The sequence below is a fragment of the Bactrocera dorsalis genome, chromosome 1, assembly GCF_023373825.1.
Source record: "Bactrocera dorsalis isolate Fly_Bdor chromosome 1, ASM2337382v1, whole genome shotgun sequence".
Taxonomy (NCBI): Eukaryota; Metazoa; Arthropoda; class Insecta; order Diptera; family Tephritidae; genus Bactrocera; species Bactrocera dorsalis.
In genome coordinates, this window is record NC_064303.1 from 101,394,040 (window position 1) to 101,417,441 (window position 23,402).

Sequence of the window (23,402 nt, forward strand, 5' to 3'; positions counted from 1 at the left end):
GTCGTCAATACACCTCGCACTTTATAATTATTTTATGAATTTACCTAAGCACAGAATACAGAATTTTATTTTCTTCTATTCTTCCATTGATGATGAATTTTTCACTTCGCTCGCACTTCAGTCAGCGAGTGACCTTAGATGTGCGCAGGGTTGTAATAATTTAACTGTCAAAATCAACCATATACCGATTGCAGTGAATCGTCTGGATTTTGTGTAACGAGTACTGATGTAAATAACCGAAGTGACGGCAACACTGTTCATTAAAGAGTTGCTACTAATTCAAATAAGTCTTCAAGAACCTGTAATAAACAAATTTCCTTTATCAAGCCATATCAAATGTCATTTTGGAATATCAGCAACAATTGATAAAGAAATCAACTTAGAATTGTGTTTGCAAAATATTTTAAATAAATCTGATATTTGAGCGAGTGAACGACATTATGATAGCAAATTATATGATATTTTTATTTTAGAGATTTGCTGTTAAAATACTACATTTAATAAGCGCTCAGTTACAAGTCCTGGATAAACTATAGAAAATATATAAAAGAAATACTCTTTTCGGAAATCTCATGTTTGGAGAGCAATGAATACCAATTGGGCATTGAGGCATTCCACCTGTTTTAATCAAAATAAATGTGGATAATGGCAACACTGTTTATGTAGTAGACTGATAAATTTGTACTAGATTGTGTTGGGGGAGGGAAAATAGCATTCATTAGTTTGTCATCACCGTAGTTCGTTGTGAATTTAATGTGTGTTATTTTTGATTTGTTTTACGATTAATTTGGTTTATATTAGTTATTAATTCGTTTACAAATAATGTGGGGAAAGTAATTACCTTATTAAATTAACGGATATATTACTATAAGGTAAGTGCAATTAAGTTAAAAACCATTGCTGTTGACAACGCCCGGGCGAAGACAGGCTTGACAAATACCTTTGGTTAGTGCTATTGTAATTGAAAGCTTTGTTGTTGGCACATGGGCGTTGACCAAAATTGAAATTTGTTATTATATTTGAAACATTGAAATTCAATGAGATATTTATGAAAAATCGTCTAATTCTAATGAAAAAAATTTGAAAAGCTGAAAAGGAATGCTGCAAAAGTGGTAGCAGGTGTCAGTGATCACCACCACCATAGGGAAATTCGTGGAATTATATTGACAATTCATGGCTTCGGTTTGTGTACATATCTTTTATGTACATATACCCATATTTTTTACATTATCCCCTTAGTTAATTCGAATATTAAAATGAAAAGGTTTGCAAATTACATTTCCACTTCACCTACCAGCCAACCAGTTTGGTCATTACGCTTTGGCCCCTGGACGTGCGCCCTTCATTAATTAATTCATATTATGATTCATATAAAAGGGGTGAAAAGTATGCACTTTATATGTATGTATGAATAGCGGTAGGTGCTACAAAAATAAATATTGAATGAATTTATGTAAATAGTAGGAAGCAGTAAGTTCTTACTATATATTGCAAATATGCAGTATATTATATATCCACAGCGATCGCTTCAATGCGCACGCGACAGCAGTTTCTGTTTGCCATGCAGTAATTTTGGTTGCATGTGTAACTATTGCAACACTCCAACTAGCTGAGATAGCTAGTCAAGTGTCATAGAGCACATGAAATGCATCTGATAATCATTGTAGGCATGTAGCTATATGTGTATGAATGTAGTGGTGCGTAAACAACATCCGTATTGTAATAGATAGTGGCTGCAGCCGCATTATTTTGAAATTTAATCCGTCGGCTTTCAAAAGTTACCTAACACCGCTATCCAAAAAAAAAAAATCATTTGCATCTGCATTTCGGTTTACATTTATTGGAAATTGTGAACTGTAACTTGATATACTAAATTGATAACCCTAAAAGTATCAATCGATAACCCCAAAACTAACAAATTAGGTCGTTCATGAAAAAATAACAAAATAATTGATTAATAGTTTATGTATAAATCAAAAAATAGCAGGCACACTTACATGTTTTATTACTTCTCAAAATAAAATTTGATTGTTTGGTCTACATGCAAGTTTGATTATCCGCTTTTATACAACGTCTGACAGAATAAATACACAGAACATATGCAATATTTATGTATTTATATTAATCAATCACTATTGTTGTGGTTGCGCTTTCGCAATTCTTAAAGCCTATATTACGTAAATCATTAGTCCATTGACTTTCCGTCCGCTGAAATGAACTCTATAAATACACAAAATGTTCTGATTTCCCAATAGGTTTTTTTTTTTACAGCGGGGAAACACAGCTATTATCCAAAGGCATCCAGTTGTTCGTATCAACGCGCCTAACACGCATCAGCCTATAGAGATTTTGGCATCGACACGCACTAATTTTAGAGTGTGTTAGATTTGAGGCTATACCACGCAGTGTTTCGGAAACAGCAAATCATTTAGTAAACTTGTTCTGTTTATTTACTGAGTGTTTATTTTATTTAAAAAACTCAAAAACTCGAATTTCATGTTAACTGAACGTTCATTGTTCTTTATTTATTTTTTTTTTACTAAGTTTAAATGATATTGTTTATTAAAAAATGTTTGTATTGGCTGAAATTAACATTATATTTCGTTTGTGCGAAATGTATTTTTTTTTACTGTTCACATGTTTGTGCTCCACTGTGCATGTCGTTTTTGAACATGTTCATATGTATGACACAGTGCAGTACGATTTGTACGCTTGCACTACACTAAATATTTAAAATTATTTTTTAGTCGTCCTAAGTTATTCACATAAGTGAGTGGCGTATAACCGTTCAGACATAATATTATTAAACTTAATTTATAATCCTAATTCTTTCACTTGCAGAAAACTATAGAGAAATCTCAATGAGTCCCAAAGGGATATCGCTATGCGACATGTACTTTTTGCCGCCACTTAAACAATGTGTCTTTACGGCTGTGCTTCTTACGCTTTTGTGGAATTCAAGCACAGTCGCTGCGCAGCAGGATACTTATTACAACACACAACAACAACAGCAATCACAGACTTTCAACCAAAACAATCCACAAAATTCCTTCCCAGGTTCTCAAGGCTACGACGATGCGAATCAACGCTTCAATACTGATGCTTATAACCCTAATCTCAATCAAAATACAAATACAAATACAAATACTCGTTACCGCACAGATAACTTCAATGATTTGCCAAATGATGAGCGTCCAAACACCAGCTACGGCACTGATGAAGACTTGAATTTCGGCCGTGGTAAAACGTCATACAATGTTAAGGCCACTTTCCTTGAATCTTTCCACTCACGAGAGCCAACTTATTTCATTGTATCATCGCGTATGGTACGACCCGGTCTTATCTATAAAGTGGCCGTATCTATATTGCGTGCTCAGTACCCAGTTACGGTGCATGCTAGTATTTCGTGCGATGGTGTGCAAATAAGTGGCGATTCCAAGGATGTGAAAGTGGGCGTGCCTGAGACCATGCTTATGCGTGTGCCACCAACTAGCGTGGCTGGAGAATACAAGCTGCGAGTAGAGGGCTTTTACCAGGACATTTTTGGTGGTCTGGCATTCCTGAATGAAACACGCTTGGACTTCTCACAGCGCTCGATGAGTATATTCATACAAACTGATAAACCGTTATACATGCAAGGCGAAACGGTGCGTTTCCGTACAATACCGATTACTACCGAGTTGAAAGGTTTCGATAGTGCAGTTGATGTTTACATGATGGATCCAAACAGACATATTGTGCGACGCTGGATATCACGGTACAAAAAATATTCAAATTTAAAATTGAATTTATAATAATTTTTTTTTTTTTCTATGTTACAGTCAATCAAATCTTGGCTCTGTTTCTTTGGAGTACAAACTTTCTGATCAGCCGACTTTCGGTGAGTGGACCGTACGTGTTATTGCACAAGGACAGGTGGAAGAAGGACATTTCAGTGTGGAAGAATATTATCAGACCCGATTTGAAGTTAATGTGACAATGCCGGCATTTTTCTTCACCACCGATCCCTTTATACACGGACGTGTTATGGCCAATTTCACTAGCGGTCATCCAGTCCGTGGCAATCTTACGTTGAAAGCTACTATTCGACCTATAGGCTACTTCAGTAATCAGGTTTTGAATGAAAAGTTCCGTCTGGGTCGTTCGCCCACCGAGGAAGCTGCACGACACATACAACACCAACAACAAATGTATTATAATCAATATAGTCCAGTACCGACACCGGAGGATGTTAATCGTAATCAGGATATGCTCTATCGCAATCAATATGTGGTTGAACGTCACTATGAATTTGAGGAGGAGTGGCCGTTCTGGGTGCGCAAGCCGGACGTGGCGGAGACATATGACTCGTGGACTAATAGTTATAGGAAAACTTTACCGTTTTTGCGTTATTTTAATGGAACATTCGACTTCAAGTGGCCTATACGTGAATTGGAGGTTTTGGTACCCAATTTGGCGGGTGAGATGATTTTCATTTTCACATTCACATTCACTTTTTTTTTTGAAATTGCACTCCATTACAATGTCTCGTTTTTATTTTCACAATACAGGTATGGAAGTATTGATCACAGCTACAGTTGGCGAGAAATTCTATGATGAAGTGATATCGGGTTACGCCATTGCTCGCATCTATAATTCCAGCATACGTGTGGCCTTTTTAGGCGAGTCTCCACAGGTTTTCAAACCAGCTATGCCGTTCACCGCATATTTGGCTGTGGAATATCATGATGGTTCACCAATTGATGAGAACTTGCTGAGAGCAGCCGTTATGGATGTGACCGGGTTTGTAGAAAGCAAAAGCGGCGGTCGACGCGATTGGCCTGCCACGCGTCTACAAATGTCTGCCTCTAGCCCAGGCATTTGGGCGGTGAAAGTGGATATACGCAACGATTTACAACTGGATGATCGCCCACAGTCACGTGATTTTCTAAATGGTGTGGAACGTATGCGATTACAGGCAAGTTTTGTTGATCCCCGTGGAGAACGTGCACAAACAGAACTTCTCATGGTCTCACACTATTCACCTCGGAATCAACATATCAAAGTTTCTACGAGCACAGACACGCCTGTCGTTGGAGAATATATCATATTCCACATACGCACGAATTTCTATCTGGAAGACTTTAACTATCTGATTATGTCGAAGGGTGTGATCCTAATGAATGATCGTGAAACAATAACCGAGGGTATACGCACCATTGCGGTTGTATTGAGCGCCGAGATGGCGCCCATGGCTACAATTGTTGTTTGGAAGATTACACTTGCCGGGCAAATAGTTGCAGACTCGCTCACGTTCCCAGTTAACGGCATATCTCGTAATAATTTCACCGTGTACATCAACAATCGTAAGGCGCGAACTGGTGAAAAAGTGGAGGTGGCCATATTCGGTGAACCCGGTTCATATGTTGGCCTTTCAGGCATCGACAGCGCTTTTTACACAATGCAAGCCGGCAACGAGTTGACCTATGCCAAAATAGTTACGAAAATGTCTTCATTCGATGAGCAAACCAATGGCACTTACAAACATGTCTGGCATACACATGCGGGCACACCCGATGAGCTTGTTTACTTCCCCGCCTCCTCGTTCGGTATTGACGCGAATCGCACCTTTGCCTACAGCGGCCTAATCGTATTTACCGATGGCTATGTACCACGTCGTTTCGACACCTGTAATCGCACACTCGGCTATGGCGAATGCCTTTCAGGACGTTGCTATCCGCTGAATAAGCAATGTGACGGTTTGCTCGACTGTGACGACGGCACCGATGAAATCGGCTGTCGCGTGCGCAATGACACCGAGCTTTTAAATTATCGCAAATATCGCTTTAATCGCATTTTGCGGCACTATGAAAATGTTTGGTTATGGAAGGATGTAAATATTGGTCCACATGGTCGTTACATCTTTAATGTTGAGGTGCCAGATCGGCCAGCCTACTGGATGGTGAGCGCATTCAGTGTAAGTCCATCCAAAGGTTTCGGCATGTTGAATAAAGCAATCGAATATGTGGGCGTGCAGCCGTTCTTTATCAACGTCGAGATGCCCGAACATTGCAGGCAAGGCGAACAGGTTGGCATACGTGTGACAGTCTTCAATTACATGACCACACCCATTGAAGCGACTGTAGTGTTGCATGGCAGCAAAGACTACAAGTTTGTACATGTTGAAGAAAACGGCATAGTGCGTTCCTACAATCCACGCACATCATTTGGCGAGCACCAATTCTTTATCTATTTGGAAGCACAGGGCACTACCATAGTCTATGTACCGGTGGTGCCGCAGAAATTGGGCGACGTTGATGTAACATTGCATGTTGCCACGCTGCTCGGCACTGATACCATTACACGTCGTCTTCATGTCGAATCGGACGGCTTGCCTCAGTACCGTCATCAATCCATACTGCTTGATCTATCGAATCGCGCCTATGTGCTGGAATATATGCATGTGAACATAACACAAACGCCGGAAATTCCTTATCAAGTCGACCGTTACTTTGTTTACGGCTCCAATCGTGCACGTATATCGGTTGTGGGCGATGTGGTGGGTCCGATTTTCCCCACAATGCCGGTAAATGCAACCTCGCTGCTTTACTTACCAATGGAATCTGCGGAACAGAACGCCTTCTCGTTCGCGGCCAATCTGTACACTATCATGTACATGCGTTTGATTAATCAACGCAACAAAACGACGGAGAAACACGCTTTCTATCACATGAATATCGCCTATCAGCGACAGTTGAGTTTCATGCGTGCGGACGGTTCTTTCTCGCTTTTCCGTTCAGATTGGAACAACTCGGCATCTTCGGTATGGTTAACAGCGTACTGCGTGCGCGTGTTCCAGGTGAGTGTCATTATCGCTTTATTGTCTATCTACCTACATATATTTTATGTAAATAACTGAATTGCAACTATTTGTTTAATTCCATCAACAGGAAGCTTCATTCTATGAATGGGAAAACTTTATTTGGATTGATTCGACGATTATTGATAAAAATATGCGCTGGCTGTTGCAACATCAAACACCGGAAGGCGCTTTCTACGAAGTCACCTGGTTGCCCGATCGCAAAATGAATCGCACGAATTTCGCCAATAATACCAGCCTACAAAATCGCAATATCACACTAACATCGCATGTGCTAATCACATTGGCTTCGGTTAAAGATCTTTCTGGTTCGTTGGGGGCACGCGTTGCTCTGGCCCAACAACGCGCCATATCGTGGATCGAGCGTAACATGCAATTTTTGGAAGACACTGAGGAACCATATGACGTAGCTATAACCGCATATGCGTTGTTACTCTGCAAATCACCAATGGCCGAGCATGTATTTTCCATACTGCGGCGACATGCACGCGTGATCGGCGATTTCATGTACTGGGGTAGCAAAGAGGTGCCGCAACCGCCAAAGAAATTGGAAAATCAAAAATGGTTCTCACTGCCCCGCCTACCGTACGAGTTTGACGCTTTGAATATCGAAACGACAGCGTATGCTTTGTTGGTTTATGTATCGCGGCGTGAATTCATAGTGGATCCGATCGTGCGCTGGTTGAATGCTCAACGTCTCAACGATGGCGGCTGGGCGTCCACACAAGATACGAGTGCAGCTTTGCGTGCGCTGGTCGAGTACACCGTGCATTCGCGTATACGTGAAGTGTCATCGTTGACTGTTGAGGTGGAGGCTTCATCGCAAGGCGGCAAAATACAAGCACTCCACATCGATGATACAAATTTGGCACAACTGCAGTCCATTGAGGTGCGTTATTGCCCGAAAAGTATAGATATTTTTTTGATCTGTGCCTTCTTCATGAAATTTGATATGTAAGCGTTACTGCATCAAAAAAAAAAAATCAGATCGGACCACTATAGCATATAGTTTCCATACAAACCCAACGTTCGAAATTAAGTTCTTATATGGAAAACACTTTTATTTATCGAGTTATCTTCACGAAATTTTATATGTATTATTTTCTAAGGCAACATTACGATATTCGAAGAAATTTTTCAGATCGGACTACTATAGCATATAGCTGCCATACAAAATGAACGACCAAAATTAAATTTCTATATGGAAAACATTTTTATTTATCGAGTTATCTTCACGAAATTCTACATGTATTATTTTCTAAGGCAGCATTACGATATGCGAAGAAATTTTTCAGATCGGACTAATATAGCATATAGCTGTCATACAAACTGAATGAACTAAATTAAGTTCTTGTATCAAAAACATTTTTATTTGTAGAGGTATCTTGATGCAATTTGGCATGGATAGTTTTCCAAGTCAACGCTATGATATCGTAAGAAATTTTCGAGATCGGAGTACTATAGCATATAACTGCCATACAAACTTAACTATCCAAAACAAGTTCTTGTATGAAAAATATTTTTATATGTCGAGATATCTTCACGAGATTTGACATTAATTATTTTCTAAGGTAGCATTACGATATGACTAAAAATTTCTCTTATCGGACAGTGGCAGCAAATAGCTGTCATTCACACTGAAAGTTCTAAATTAAGTTCTTATATGGAAACTTCTTTATTTGAGAAGTATATTCTAGCTTCGGTGCAGCCAAAGTTACCGTTTTTTTTTTTTATTTGTAACTAAATTATCCTCTTTTCATAACAGATACCGGAATCTTGGGGAACAGTTAAAGTGCAAGCTAAGGGCGCCGGCTATGCGATATTACAAATGCATGTGCAGTACAACGTGGACATAGAGAAATTCCAAACCAAACCGCCAGTGCCAGCCTTCGGTCTGCACACCCGCGCCATTTTCCACGGCAGAAATCAGTCGCACATATCCTACATTGCTTGTCAAAAGTAAGACCATAAATGAAATTTCTTGCTTTTGAGCCTGCAAAAATTTTAATTCACTTTTTAGTTGGATCAACACACGCGAATCGGAACGTTCTGGCATGGCAGTGCTGGATGTCGCCATTCCCACCGGCTATTGGATACAGCAGCAGCGACTCGATCACTATGTGCTGAGCAATCGCGTGCGCAATTTGCGACGCGCCAAATATTCGCATCAGAAGGTCATCTTCTACTTTGACTACGTAAGTCTTTCTATGACACAAGTTTATGGATATATTAATTGATTATGTTTTACTTAACTACACACACAGCTCGACCAGGAAGACATTTGCGTCAACTTCACCATCGAACGTTGGTACCCAGTGGCGAATATGTCGCGCTACCTGCCCATACGCGTCTATGATTATTATGCGCCTGGTAAGCTAAAGCTAAAATGTTTTATATAGCATACTGTTTTCATACTGATTAACGGTTAAAATGTGTTTTTCTTTTTTTTGTGCTTTGCAGAGCGCTTCAACGAGTCCATATTCGACGCCTTGCCTACATATTTGCTGAACATCTGCGAGGTGTGCGGCAGTTCGCAATGTCCCTACTGTTCGATTTATAATATGGGCTGGCGCGCCACAATGTCCGTGTCACTACTGTTCTTCAGCGTATTCATTTATCTGATGCGCAGTCGAATGCATATCGTTTTGAATTGCCTACATTTACTCACCTAGTGCGCATATGCCATATTCGAAAACAACAAAATACCACAACAAACACTTTTGTGCCTTCTCTTTAAACTTCTTTTACTTCCATAATTTGAATTCTGAAAATTTTAGTTTAGAAACGTATTCTTGAAATTCTCCGTAATCGTATTTTTATTTTATTTTTTAATGTGTTCACAAATTACATACATAGATGAGTAAATGCATAGTTAAGCTAGAAAAGACAGATGTGTAAAATAGATTGGCTCAATTAGCCTTATTGTACCCTCGAATCTAATTTATATGTGAGTTACCAAGTCGATATAAGTTTTATTTTTTTGATGCAGCTTAATTGCCAGCGCAGAGCTCAGCAAACGTATTCCGTCCAACACTGTGGCGCCGTCTTTAATTTTGCTACCAATCAACTATATATTAGAAACTTTTTGTTTGTGTTAGTGTAGTGCATTTAGTCTTAAATATGATTAAAACGCATGAAAATGAAACCAATAATTATTCTATGTTAAGTAAAAAACCCGAAAATCTCACATGTACAAAGCAAAAATAGCTGATATTAAATACATATGTATATCTCCAATAGCATTTGCAGCGAATCTCGATTACTGAAGTGTCTTAGCGCATATCATTGAAATGAAAAGTGTATTTTTTGTACTAAAGTCATAAACTGTTAATCAATTTTATTCGATTAACTGCCTTTTTATATTGAAGTTTGTATTGTTGAAAACAAAAAAAATATGAAATCTACAGTAGCAATAAGTTACGTAACGTACATAGTCTTATAAACACATAACTGCATAAAACTTACATAATACATACATACATATTTATGTATAACTAATTAAACCGACGTTAAGTTGACATTGTAAAAAGTATATGTAATTTATATACCATATACACCCACTACTACATACAAAGAAATGTTAAGCAAGCAATTTGCAAACGAAAAGCTTTTATAAGACAAGTTTTATAAGCGATAATTGTATCCGTCCTTTTTATGTGAAAAATCGAATGAAGAAATAAAAATTGAACTTTTTTCACTAATATTAGAAAAAAAATAATTTTTTGTTTTTCTTTTTTTTGTGGCATAAAACAGCCGTGAAGTAATTTTTAGGAATGCTGCTGAGTCGACAGCACTTGGCCGGATAAGAATCTTGCCATAGGTATGGAGAGTTTGATGCGTGGCCCTGTGACTCCAGGACTTTACCTCTGCCAAACCCTTCTGCTGTATTTCAAGCAGTGAGCGATTACTACGTGAAGCGGTGAGAGTTGTAGTATGACTTCAAGTGCTGCCGTCGCGCATTTGCGCCTTTCAACCGACACTCAAATGCAGGCGAGACAGTCGTTACAGCTTCGTCCTATCGAATTCTGCTATCCTTTTGAAGCCTAAACCACCACTCCATATGTGATAATCAGTCACACGATCATGGTGAACAACCACCTGACAATCCACAAGATTTACCAGCTAGTCGATATCACATCTCTGCCCCCAAGGGTTAGGTTTTCTGAGACCGCGCCGGAAAACTGTCAAATCCCCGCCCGAGCCGAGGAAACATGACGATAATCGTGTCAAAATCAAATTCGACGGTCGTGCCACTTTGGACTTAAAGACATGCGCCAGCTACTTTCGCTAGAAATTCCGATTATCATCAATAAATAAAGGGCATCGAAGTCCAGTGAACCAGAAGGAATAAATATACTGATCCTAAAACACAAAGGACCATCCTTCACAACCCGATGTGTAGGGAGGGTGGACCCTCTACTGAGTCCTGCCAATCTAGGGACGTCTTACGCCCGATAACTCTCCATTCCCTTAGAAGTGAAAAGACTTGAGATCTTGCTAATCCCGATCTTCACACACCATCTGAGCCTAGCCGAACACCAGCAGGGCATCTGTAAAATACACAGCACTTAGCGTCATAAACTGGCAGATAGCTCATAGCCTCAGAAACCGTCCTGTGAGAGGACTGTCATCCCAACCGTTAAAACAATAACAGCAGGTCCGTCCTCATAGCGTTAGACTTGTCAAAAGCTTTTGACACGTTTTTCTGGATGCGCAGTTTTCAGAATCGGTGAGGAAAAGTTGTCCGAAACGGCTGGAATAACTTTTGATAAGATTTCGATATTTTAAGACATCTGAAGTGTAAAAAAACATTTTTTTTGAAAGCCGCCATTTTTCGAAAATTAAAATTTTAACTTGTTCTTCGAACATTACCCTGTATGCGTCTATTTGAAATTCTTTTTGGTTGTTGGATATTAGATAATTTTAAGCAGGAAAATCTTCCTTATCGACAGACCCCGTTTTTCGAAGATTCGTATTATTAGATGCTCCAAATAACAGCTTTTATATGAATAAAATCGGAATTCCGGTGACGTAGAGCCTGTTTTGGCAATTTCTTTCGAAGATTCTGTTGTTGTTGTAACGACAGGTATCTGCCGAGTTGACACTCCTTGGCTGTTCAAAAAATTCAGTTCCTTTCCGATTTCGTGGAGCCGACTCTCGTGGAAACGCTTCGAAGATTCACGCGGAGATCGGCTTGATCCCGTAGCCGTATCAACAACTTTTTCGGAATTAGTCGATGACTATTGAATTATATTCAATTCTGTAAATGTTCTGAAATGACTGTTCCTACTATTTCTAAAAACCACGATTCTCTAAAAATTAAAAAAAGCCGTTTTCTGAGTTGCAGTGGATATAACCTCTTAATGATAGTCTATGTTATACATGGATACATTTCACTATAGGTATATTATTATTTTATTAATACATATAAGTGGGTGACACATGGAATATAATTTTGCTTTAAGATTAAAGATAGGCAACAACATATGTGAACTAAGTAATGGTAAAAATAAATCAAGATATTTTTTTGCATTCTTTTCGTAAGTGTTATTCGCTCAAAGCCCCTTCAGCATATGCAGCATACTATGTAACTAACGGTTTGAACGCTTACGCAAAGAGCTACACAATAGCTTCCGCTTCCGTTTCCGTTGTTGCAGTTGTGTCATTATCATTTGGCTCTGAGAGCGTTGTCGGCGCAGGCGAAGCTGCTGAGGAACCGGATTCGGGCATTTCGGGTAGATTTTCCATGGTCGCTAGCGGCGTAACACCGCCTTCAAACGACACACGCTTCTCGAAGCTTATGCGTCTCGCTTGCGCCGCTTCCTCGTTCGAAGAGGTGCTGGTCTTGCGCGTCGCCGCTGAGAAGTTCACAATACCCTCTGTGGCCAGAATGCTTGCGCTGGACAATAATATAGACACTTGCTCGGCTGTTGGACAACCGGTGATGGTCATATCGTCGTTATTGTAACCATTTGTGGAGAGCAGTTGCTCCAGTTTGACGAATGTTTGAATGATGTTGTTCTGTCGAAATGTAAAGTTAAATATGTTATATGGTTAGCGATTCACTAAATCAATACTTACACGTATCGGACGAAAGATTATAAACTCTGTATCGCGATTGCTTAAGTAGAGTTGCATGGAACGTTGTAGTGACGACAATTTACTCTTAATTAGGCGCTGTGTCTCTTGAATGGTACTGCTAATTTGCTGTGGGCTCGCCCACGCGCTCTGTCTTAAAGCGTAGTTCACTTTTGTCGCAGCTGTTGCGTCCTTTTCATTTCCAGCGCCTTTGTTGTCCTTAGTTTGTAAGAGCGTTTGGGCTTTATCTAGAAATTTTAAAATGGGCGAAACAAGCATTTGCACGGCGTCTTTTATAAATTGTTCGCACACCATTTTCAGATGACGATCGACTTCTTTACGCGAGTCTAACAGATGCTCCTTAATTTGTGGCGTACCCTCAAGCAAAAATTCGAGTAGCGCATTATTGCTGCCCATGGAGAAAAGCTGTTTGCGCTTTTGCAGCAAGCCAAATGCTGCTGTCTTCACTTTGCTGAAGTCCAACGACGTCTCTTTGATGGTGAAATCTACGCGAAAAGGCGCTATTTGCTCTCGCAATATAAGCAGATGCTTTATTTCGAAAAGTTCGCCGTCTATGGGAGTCTATTTTAAGTTATAAGAGACATTAGTATAGAGTTAGAGTATAGGTATATCAAAATCGAGCATACTTTGGTTGCGGAAATTTTCGTGGCTGCAGCGGAGACACTTTGGATGCAGAGTTTCAGTGCCTCCTGAGAGAGTCCTTGAAATATGGGACGATCTACGCAACGGTAGAGACGTGAAAGACACACCAATGTGCGGCGTACGGTTGGATACCACATGCCATGGAGGTCGGCAGGAGAAGAGTCTGTCAAATGTATATTATATAATATTAATAATTATGCAACTTATGCGTTTGACTTTGTTAACTTACTTATGTTTCGTTGTCGATTTGCGGTGTCGACGCTTTCCGTTTCTATTGCACTTGAAATGCTCGAATTGAGCGATGAACGCGAGTCATAACGTCGTATATGCTGTGTGTCCTGTAGAGACAATGCGATGCTCTCCATCATTTCCAGCTTATCTGGGTAAGCCAGATCGCCAGCTGATGGATTATAATTTAAAATGTCCGACTGCAAATAAAGATGCGCACGAAACACCAAACGCTCTTGAACATCCTGTAGGAGTTGATTTGCAGTGTTCGCAAAAGCTTCGAGTGCGCCAGCTTTTTCGAAAATAAATTTTGTTTACTAAAATTTTCAAATATTGTCTGAAGTGTGGTAAATAGCTTACGATTTTGTTGTACGTGCTCCTCGAGCATTTCTATCCGTAAAATGGAACAAATCTCCGCCAAAGTTTCCAAGTGGTTAATGTGTATAATGAAGGGACGCATTGTGTCGTACAAGATGGTGCAAAGTCCCTCCAAATAAGTGCTAAAAAGCAAAAATTTTTCATAAAATTTGAAAAGGAAAATAATGAAACAAAAAATATTAAAAAAAAATGATAAAAAAATAAAAATAAAATAATAAAAAAAAATAATAATAAAAAAAAATTTAAATAATATAATAATTATAAAAATAAACTATGACTGTTACTTACGTCAACTGTTCGCTGCCTAATGCGAAAAATTGAAAGAATAGCCGCTGCTCGTCCTGGCAAACATGCACTAGGAATGCGCAAGCGCTACGCGTCAATGCGCAATGGTCGCCTTTATGTGCGGCTTTCAATTCCAATATTGCCTTATTAACAGCGGGTGACATAATGAGTGCCCGCTCGTTTAGATAGTTTTGATGCATTTCACCCAGCAACTGTTCGTATTCTGCACTGCGTTCTAAACGAGACTCAACTAACTGCGCTACGCGTTTAATCTTAACGGCAGCTGTTTGGTATTTGCCATAATATAAAGCGAATGCGGCATCCGGCGAACTGTTTGTTATAGTTGCACTATTTTTCTTGTCAGTGTCCGAAATGTTTGCAGTTGTGCTTTGCAGGGTGTTTAAGTGCGCTTGTTTTGGATGTAGCGTAGCAGCAGTAGCTTGCGACATAATAACGGATGTATAATTTTTTATTAAAGTCACCGCTTTGGCCAGACAGTGTTTGTATTTAATTGTATAAGAACCAGCATCTTTGAACTTAGGCTAAAAATAAATACAAATATTTTTACTCTATAATTACAAACGTTTATGCTTTTGTACTTTACATTTGCTCTCATATATTCAAGGCACTCGTCGATACGATCCAAACAATCACGAAATGCCTCGCTTGCCACCGATAATGTAGGACTCTGCAATCGCTGGTGCAGCAGTTCTACTTGACTAAAGTAGTGTAATCGTCGTTGTATTTCTTCTCCAAGCTTATGTAAGCGCTGCTGTTCCTCCGTCAATTGCTCGCTGGCTGTATTTAAAGCACTAGTTTTTTGTGACACCGTCTCATATTCATTTTTTAAGGTGTTTAACTGCTGCATTGCAGAGTTGATCTGTTCTAAAATTTCTCCACATTCTACATCTCGCTGTTCCAATTGTTGCAAGTATTGATAATATTGCGCATCTGCATGCCTAGTAATTTCCTCATTGACACGATCGTACCATAGGAGAAAGTCTCTGGTGTTATTAATACCAGGAGCTGGCAAAGCCTGCAATTCTTGTGCGCTGGCACTTAGTGAACTTTTAATATTTTTTGTGTCATCTGTGATTATGGTATCTGCAGCGCTTGCAATGGATGTTGACTCCGACGGCACCTAAAAACGCTCATCATCATGCAGTTGTTATTTATAAGGGTGGGGTGGTAATTACCTCTTTGGAGTTTCGGCACTGATTAGTTATCACATCTAAACATTCCAACTGCAAGGAATTTAAGGGAGCAAGTGCGTCACTACTTGACTCCCATTGAAGCAATCTTGTCCGTACTTTTCGTAAGTTTTCATTTTCACTCTGGACCACGGCAACGTCATCCATTTCATCCGAATCAGAATAGCTGGCAAATAGTTGCTTGTATTTTTCTTGTTATCTTTTCTGTTTGTTTCGCGCACCTGAACAAATGTCAAAAGTATAGAGATGTTCAGAAACAAAGTACCACGATAATTTTATATCGACTTAACATTATTTGTATTTTTGGTTTTTTTGAATAAACTAGAAACTAAAATATTCTGTTAGTAATTTAAAAATGCCAGTTGGAGTGTAGACTTCACATTTTTAAATAATAAATGTGAATCAATATTACTCTAAAAGTATTTAAGTAATTAGTATGTATATAGTAATAAAGGGTACACTTTGTACAGAAGTTGCAACATTGTCGAGATCATTTGTTTACGTTGTGAAGTCTTTGGCTGACACTTGGAAATTACTATACTCAATTAACAATTAATTTAATAATTTTTAGGTCTCAGAGGTTTTGAATGGCTCCTCAACCGGTCGTAACTGGTCTTTCACCCAAAGAGGGACCACCAGGAACTCGTGTTATAATACGTGGAGAGTTCTTGGGCACCAGAGCTACTGATCTCATAGGTAAGCTATATCGTGCTACGTGTAATATCCATTTTTGTTAACGCCCTATTTCTAAGGTCTGAAAATTTGTGGATCTGATTGCTTGCTGTCGGCCGAATGGAAATCGGCAAATAAAATAATTGCCCGCACAGGTCCCGCAAAGGGCAAAGGCGACATTATTGTCACAACAATTAGTGGTGGTGAAGGCACATCAACAGTGCAATTTCGCGCTTATCACGAAACGATAGGTCCTTTGAAAGAGTCGGCAGTATGGATAGAAGAATCACCATCGCAAAATTTTGCATGGGGTCGTCGTACACTGGCACAATCAGTGTTGACGCAAGAAGACCCACTGGGCTTATCCATTGAAGGCAATGAACAAAAAATACCAGAAGATTTGCGTGACTTATTTCCCGAAGCAAGTGGTGACTTATCGCAAGAGAACTTTTCACCATCGTGGTTCTTGCTCGAAAACCACTTGGCTACATCTTTTGAGGACTTAAAAGCTGGTCTAGCATATTTAAAGCGAAAAGTGGAAAGTCAAAAAGAGGGTCAGTTATCATTTTTAAAATCAAATGCGGGCTCTGTGATTGATCAATTAGATACTTTGATGAATATAAAAGACAAGTTGCAAGAGGACACACGAATTTTCGGTACAGAGCCGCTAAATGTGCTGGAAAACTCAATCGAGAGTAAGTATTGACTTTTCACATATTTTTTATTTGGAATGTAACATAATAATACTTCTAATTGGAATTCCATAGATTCCATATCTGAATCAAAAAATATCTTCACGGAAGTACTGTTGCGGAAGGAAAAAGCAGATTCCACCCGCGCAGTTCTCTTTGCGCTTTCGCGACATAAGTTTTTATTTTGCTTACCGAATTCGGTTGAACGACGTGCAGAAGCCGGCGAATATGATATTGTTGTAAATGATTATGCGCGCGCCAAGAATTTGTTTGGAAAAACCGAAATACCAGTAAGCTATGATAATTTTTTTTCTGTTTTTGTTTAACATATTTATTATGTTGCCATTTTTAGATGTTTCGACGTGTACTTGAGGAGGTGGACCAGCGCATTCTACAGATACGAAAACAGTTGCATGAAAAAGTAGTAAAGATGCCACAAAGTGTCGAACAGCAAAAGAAACTAATAAAGGCATTAACCAGTCTTGAGGTAAGCACACAATATTTATGTAATTTGCTTAATTATTTAAATACATTTAACGTCAGGTGCAACAAAGCGGTACGAGCATTGGTGACCGCATACGTAATGTTGATCCAGCTTGGGATGCCATTGAAGCGCGTGCAAAGTATTTGGAATACACATTTAAGCAAACTTTTGAGCAGTATGCATCTAAGGACGCCGGTGGACAAGAAAGTGAGCTATTTTATTCACCGTTAAATGCGCCTATTTAATATATTGATAATTTTAGAATCAAAGAATCGCGATAATTCCAATCAGCCACATAGCCGTGTGCTGTTCTGTGAAGAAATTTGTGATATCGCCGCTTCACAATTACCCGATTTATGGCGCTTAGGGCAGTTATATTTCACTGGAGAGCTACGTGGTGCACACGACCCTAAGCCAGGTGATTTCAAGGTATACTAAAGTCATTGTAAATAGCATACGTTTGAATTTATATATGTATATTGTTTCCTTCAGCGTATGATTTTAAATGCAATTGAAAAATTCTGCGCCTACTTGCGTGTCGCTGTGCTAATTGCTTCAGATTTGCGTGCGCTTCGTCAAACGACAGGTTTGGCTTGGCCCATCGGTTCATCGTCGGCCACGCATCAGTTTCTACCATGGATATCGCAGTGCTTGCGTTATACGCGCATCACATACGCCACGCTAATACGTTTAGATCTGCCATCCGAGGCTCTGGACATCATACAGAAATTAATCGATGAAATACGCATTTTCTGCTTTTCAATAACATTCAAACGGGCTAGTGACCGCTGTAAGAAGTTGGGTGAAGAAGAAACTTGGGTTATGGACGTCGAGGACTTTCCAGGCGCTACCATGTTGCCAAATTGTTTGGAAAAATTGTTGCTGGAGACGCTGGATGAGGCGCAAAATGCTTGTATGAATCCAGAAATAAGGTAAGTTAAACTTTTTTAAATTAAATTAATTTTAATTAAATATTTTTTTAACTATTTAATTTTTTTTTCTAATATATTTTTATTTTTGATATTTTTTTTTTATTAATTTTTCATGTTTTTATTTTATTTTTATTATTTTTTTTTGAATTAATTAAATTAATTTTAATTATAATTATTTTTATTTTTAAATTTTGTATTTTTTTTATATTTATTTTTTTTCCTGTTTAATTAATTTTTTATTACTAATATTACTTTTTATATTTTTTATTTTTAAATTATTTCTTTTTTATTATTTTTATATATTTTTTAGGGAAGGTAACTTACTGGAACCACAGTCGGATGGTCAGCGGGAAGTGTCACAACGTTTGCAAGAGTTCTTATCCACCTTCTGTGGTGTTATTGAAGAGTTGGCCTACCAGTCGCACGACGAAGAGACACCAACTCACAACGTGTCTCAACTCATTGGCTATCCAAATGTACAGCAGAGCGCACTAATGTCTGGACGTTTTTGGAATTCCAGTGTTATAACCTGGGAGCAGCGTATGCTTTGTTGTCTCGCCAACTGCGCATATTGCAACAAGAGTTTCTTTCCACACGTTGGCGATATATTTGTCAAGTACGAATACAAAAAAAAAATAAAAAGTTATACTTCAAATAAGCTCATTATTCAATTTTAGATATGGTTATCCTTTGCCGACGTTGGCAATTGAAACGTCGCGTTATTCCGTCAATCAGTTGTTTACAAATCTCTTGGATGCATATGTGGAACACAAAGTGGACCCATTGGTCGGCACAATAGAGCCATCAATGTATTTGGGACGCTTTCAATGGGATAACGAGATGGAAATCGGCAAGTTGCGTCCATACGCACACGAATGCTGCGACAACTTGGTAGGTGTTTATTCCGAAATATACACCATATCGCCGGCATTGTTGCGTCCCATACTTGAACCGATTGTGCTTACCGTTTCGGAGGAGTTGGCGCGCTTAATGAGTTGCGTGCAAGAATTTAGCTACACTGGCGCCATCCAGGCTAATGTGGATATACGATTGATAAGGGACGCCTTGAAGTTTTATACAAACGAGACGGCAAAGTAAGTCTTTTTCACTTTTGTTTCATATCGCTCTGAGTTCTTGCTCAATTTTTTTTGTTTTCAAATTTCAGAAATTATTTCCTTGAAGCCTTGGAGGCTATAAAACCACCACTTAATGCGGAACAATTGCGTAAGAGCGACGAAATATTGGAACGTGTTAAGACTTGCATGAAACTGCAATTGATGTGCTTTTCCGTCAAGGATCCATAAATTTCGTAGTGACTACGAAATTAGCATAATATTTAATTTTAAGGTATTTACTTGTACTCGTATTGATATTAATTACCGTTAAGGTCATACAAATATTTATTCCAATTTAAAACAAATGTCTTAAATGCATAAACGTAATATACATATGTATGTACATAGTATTCAGAAAAAATTTCTTACAACTCTATGGAATTATCACATATAGCTGGCAAGCAAACTGAATGATCAAAATCGATTCGTAGTATGAAAAACTTGTTTATTTGAGGAGATATCTTCACGAAATTTGACATGGATGATTGCCCAAGGCAACAGTACAATATCCGTAGAAATTATTCAGATCGGACCACTATAGCTTGTAGCTGTCATACAAAGTGAACGAACAAAATCTAATCCTTGTATGTAAAACTTTTTTATTTGACGCGATATTTTCAAGAAATTTAGCATGGATTATTTTCCAAAGTAACGGTGCAGTTTCCAAAGAAATAGTTCAGATCGGACCACTATAGCATATATCTGCCATACAAACTGATCGATAAAAATTCAGTTCTAGTATGGAAAACTTTTTTATCTGACAAGGTATTTTAACGAAATTTAAGATATATTATTATGCAAGGTATCGGCTTTGATCTCCTAAGAAATTGTTGAGTTTGGACTTCATTGGCATATGTACATACGTGTAGCAACCATACAAACTGACCGATCAAAATCAGTCAATATTGTTTTTGTATTCAACATTTCATTACCATAAAATATATGGTTACACTTAAGCAAGATTTATTTTTCAAATAGATTGTTACATATTTACATATAAATTTATTAAACAATTCGAACATTCTGGGTTGACAGAATTCTAACTTTTACAGCTTAAAATCAAATGAGAAGTCATCACCCATAGTTTGGAATTTTTCAAAGTTTTCCTTAATCGCCTTCTCTACATCAATCGAATCGAATTTCTCCTGTATACGCATCTTCACGGGGTTCTCTAGAATATCCATAATTTGGTAGCGTAATAAGTTGGGTAAAATATTGACGGCAGCCTCCGCGATATAATCCAAAGTACCAGCACCATCACTTCGTATTTGTATATTACCCAAATCGATTTGTAGATCATTGATTTGTGGTCGCTTACGCGTATCTAGCGATTGACTCAACTCGACTGTAACGCGAATATATTGAACGGAAAATTTGAATACGCCTGTACGAGATCCGAGAGTAAAATCGATTTCCCAATGACTTTCGCCGGCAATCTCCTGTGTGCCCACATGGAAATGTAATTTGATTGTATTATTCTGCATGGCTACTGACATGTCGCCCACGCGATAGAAACTCGACACACCCCAAATCCAAGAGTTCACCAGCTGAAAGGTGAATATACCAGCCGTACGATTATAGTCGGGCAAATGATATGGATCATAACCCATATCGCGCACCTTCTTTCTACCCTCGGCTATGGCCATATCTAGTGGTGATATCGAATTGGGTAAAAGTCGATCACCTAAGAATTTTTCCAGATTTCCATTTATCTCTTCGCGTAATTTCTTATCCGCTTCCGCTAGCATAAACGGTTTCATGGCATCGAAGACGAGTGTGGGCGCAGAGTTGACAACGCTTTGAAATAAATTGCCAACTAAACCTAAATTCTGGAAATCCATAGACATATCACCGAAAGTAATATCCATTTTTATGCGTTCCGTAGTTAAATGCCCATCCCTTTGGACAGCTAGAGCTGCATTCGCTTTCACGTAGACATTTTTAAGCACAACTGTGAACGGGCCATTAGCTCGGGTAAACAGTGAGCTCAGCGTGTACTTGCCACGAACGTCCATCTTGTCCAATTGTATACCAGCTTCGACCTGAAATTAAAGAAAATTTGCAGATGCCAATATTAAAGCGGAAATTTAACGGGATATTTTCATCTTTAATTATTTATTTTTAAATACGGTACAATATAGGTAGAAATCATTTAGATCGGACCACTATAGCATATGGCTGTCATATAAACTGACTGTTCAAAATCCAGTCCTCGTATAGAAATCTTTTTTATTTGACGAGATATAATCATGAGATTTGGCATAGATTATTGCCCAAGACAACGGTAAAATCTCCTAAGAAATTACTTAGATCGGACCACTATAACATAGAGCTATCATACAAACTGACCGAACATCCAGTCTTTATATGGAAAACTTTTTTATTTGACGAGATATCTGCGTGAAAGTTGGCACGGACTATTTTCCAAGTTAACTATATAATATCCGAGGAAATTATTTACATCAGATAACTATAGCGTATTGCTGCCATACAAGCTGATCGATAGAAATCAAGTCCTTGTATGGAAAACTTTTTATTTGACGAGATATCTTCATGAAATTTGATATATGGATTATTTTTTAAGGTAGCGGTACAATCTCCGAAGCAATTATTTAGATCGGACCTCTATATCATATCTTCAGGAAATGTGACATGGATTATTGCTCAAGTTGAGGGATCTTTGAACAAATTGTTCAGATTGGACCATTAAAACATATATGTACATATGAAGCGGTTATATAGACTGACCGATCAAAATCAAGGTTATTTTTTATTAGTGAATGGTTCCAGCTCCAGTGCAACTGAAGTTAAATTTTTTTTTATCAAATTGTTGTTTGAACGCGTCATATTATGAACTTAGCTCTGAGCGCTGAATCATTGCTCTTGCTATTCATATTTGAAACTGCTGTTATCAACAACAAACACACTTAAGTCTACATACTATCTCCCTTCCTACTAATCAGCGATTTTCAAATGCGTTTCGATCTTATCAATGGCGGCGAATGTTTCGGAGCTAAATTAAATTCGATTTTGTTTTGAATTTTGAAATTAGTATAATTCATGAATACATGTATTTCATTTCTAAATTACAATATGTTCTTACCTGCATCGCTTTCAGATCCGCTTGCACCGTGTCAATACGAAATTTTGACAAACCATACGCTTTCACCTGCATCATACTCAACGTGCCCATACCGAGACTTTTGCGCATGTCCGGCACATCCATGGGATCTGGTATTGGCGCTCCTGGAAATCCAAGGGGATCTTCTTGCTTGAAATGCTCTATGACAGCGAAAAGCTGCGCTGCCAAACGATTCTCTGTCACGCGTACATTATGGTCATCCTTTGCGTCCCCGGACAAGTCAATATCTGTGTTGGACGACTCCTCTTCTGTGCCTTGTGGAACTATACAATAGCGTTTTTAATCACATCTACTATATATTATATGTATGTTTGTGTATTGCTTATTTACCAACATCCTCATCGCTTATAAGCCCCTCACTGACATCCAAGCAAAATAGTAAGGCTAAAGATAACGCGAGCCATGCGTGCCTCATAAGCATTTTTGTTATGAATTGAATACAACAACAAGTTATCAGTAAAATTTAACAGCATCCACAAAAATAAGAATATTCACTTATTCACACAAGTCTTTGAATACTGATAATATGGATCACACTCTAACAGCAACGGCGTTTAGGTGCCGAGTTGTTCGCGCCACGACGTTCCGTACACAAATGGCGTCATGACTCAATAGTAGCCTGAGGGAGGAATCGTTTTGAGATCCACTTACGTGGTAGCGTAA

General features: G+C 38.6%; 4 protein-coding genes across 4 annotated transcripts; 2 read left to right on the top strand and 2 right to left on the bottom strand.

Annotated features, from left to right (window-relative positions):
• The first annotated feature begins 701 nt into the window (after nt 1-701).
• Nucleotides 702-10,577, top strand: LOC105231128 (CD109 antigen). Its single transcript, XM_011212253.4, has 9 exons — nt 702-872; nt 2,842-3,757; nt 3,822-4,459; nt 4,551-6,838; nt 6,930-7,748; nt 8,625-8,818; nt 8,880-9,054; nt 9,124-9,229; nt 9,320-10,577. The coding sequence occupies exons 2-9, from the start codon at nt 2,862-2,864 to the stop codon at nt 9,529-9,531; spliced, it is 5,328 nt and encodes a 1,775-aa protein (XP_011210555.2). The 5' UTR covers nt 702-872; nt 2,842-2,861; the 3' UTR covers nt 9,532-10,577.
• A 1,679-nt stretch (nt 10,578-12,256) lies between these two features.
• On the bottom strand, nt 12,257-15,925 carry LOC105231129 (conserved oligomeric Golgi complex subunit 3). The gene is made up of 8 exons (XM_011212255.4): nt 15,688-15,925; nt 15,096-15,632; nt 14,495-15,033; nt 14,189-14,328; nt 13,830-14,120; nt 13,585-13,763; nt 12,941-13,519; nt 12,257-12,880 (listed from the first exon to the last, which is right to left on the bottom strand). The coding sequence occupies exons 1-8, from the start codon at nt 15,847-15,849 to the stop codon at nt 12,479-12,481; spliced, it is 2,829 nt and encodes a 942-aa protein (XP_011210557.2). The 5' UTR covers nt 15,850-15,925; the 3' UTR covers nt 12,257-12,478.
• A 260-nt stretch (nt 15,926-16,185) lies between these two features.
• On the top strand, nt 16,186-19,932 carry LOC105231130 (exocyst complex component 2). The gene is made up of 10 exons (XM_049458164.1): nt 16,186-16,398; nt 16,455-17,069; nt 17,142-17,356; nt 17,419-17,553; nt 17,610-17,757; nt 17,813-17,979; nt 18,043-18,482; nt 18,793-19,098; nt 19,160-19,576; nt 19,648-19,932. The coding sequence occupies exons 1-10, from the start codon at nt 16,290-16,292 to the stop codon at nt 19,784-19,786; spliced, it is 2,691 nt and encodes an 896-aa protein (XP_049314121.1). The 5' UTR covers nt 16,186-16,289; the 3' UTR covers nt 19,787-19,932.
• Nucleotides 19,933-20,502: 570 nt separating this feature from the next.
• Nucleotides 20,503-23,335, bottom strand: LOC105231131 (uncharacterized). Its single transcript, XM_049458178.1, has 3 exons — nt 23,070-23,335; nt 22,701-23,002; nt 20,503-21,639 (listed from the first exon to the last, which is right to left on the bottom strand). The coding sequence occupies exons 1-3, from the start codon at nt 23,158-23,160 to the stop codon at nt 20,644-20,646; spliced, it is 1,389 nt and encodes a 462-aa protein (XP_049314135.1). The 5' UTR covers nt 23,161-23,335; the 3' UTR covers nt 20,503-20,643.
• Nucleotides 23,336-23,402: the final 67 nt, after the last annotated feature.

Bases quoted from the DNA above. Each gene is read 5' to 3' on its own strand.
- LOC105231128 (XM_011212253.4), top strand. From the start codon at position 2,862: ATGAGTCCCAAAGGGATATCGCTATGCGACATGTACTTTTTGCCGCCA. The intron at 7,749-8,624 runs GTGCGTTATTGC...TTTTCATAACAG, and splicing joins CACAACTGCAGTCCATTGAG to ATACCGGAATCTTGGGGAAC. The intron at 9,230-9,319 runs GTAAGCTAAAGC...TGTGCTTTGCAG, and splicing joins CTATGATTATTATGCGCCTG to AGCGCTTCAACGAGTCCATA.
- LOC105231129 (XM_011212255.4), bottom strand. From the start codon at position 15,849: ATGGATGACGTTGCCGTGGTCCAGAGTGAAAATGAAAACTTACGAAAA. The intron at 15,633-15,687 runs GTAATTACCACC...GAGCGTTTTTAG, and splicing joins AGTGCCGAAACTCCAAAGAG to GTGCCGTCGGAGTCAACATC. The intron at 13,520-13,584 runs GTATGCTCGATT...AACTTAAAATAG, and splicing joins CGAAAATTTCCGCAACCAAA to ACTCCCATAGACGGCGAACT.
- LOC105231131 (XM_049458178.1), bottom strand. From the start codon at position 23,160: ATGCTTATGAGGCACGCATGGCTCGCGTTATCTTTAGCCTTACTATTT. The intron at 23,003-23,069 runs GTAAATAAGCAA...GCTATTGTATAG, and splicing joins TATAAGCGATGAGGATGTTG to TTCCACAAGGCACAGAAGAG. The intron at 21,640-22,700 runs GTAAGAACATAT...CTTTAATTTCAG, and splicing joins CGGATCTGAAAGCGATGCAG to GTCGAAGCTGGTATACAATT.
- LOC105231130 (XM_049458164.1), top strand. From the start codon at position 16,290: ATGGCTCCTCAACCGGTCGTAACTGGTCTTTCACCCAAAGAGGGACCA. The intron at 17,980-18,042 runs GTATACTAAAGT...TGTTTCCTTCAG, and splicing joins CTAAGCCAGGTGATTTCAAG to CGTATGATTTTAAATGCAAT. The intron at 19,099-19,159 runs GTACGAATACAA...ATTCAATTTTAG, and splicing joins GTTGGCGATATATTTGTCAA to ATATGGTTATCCTTTGCCGA.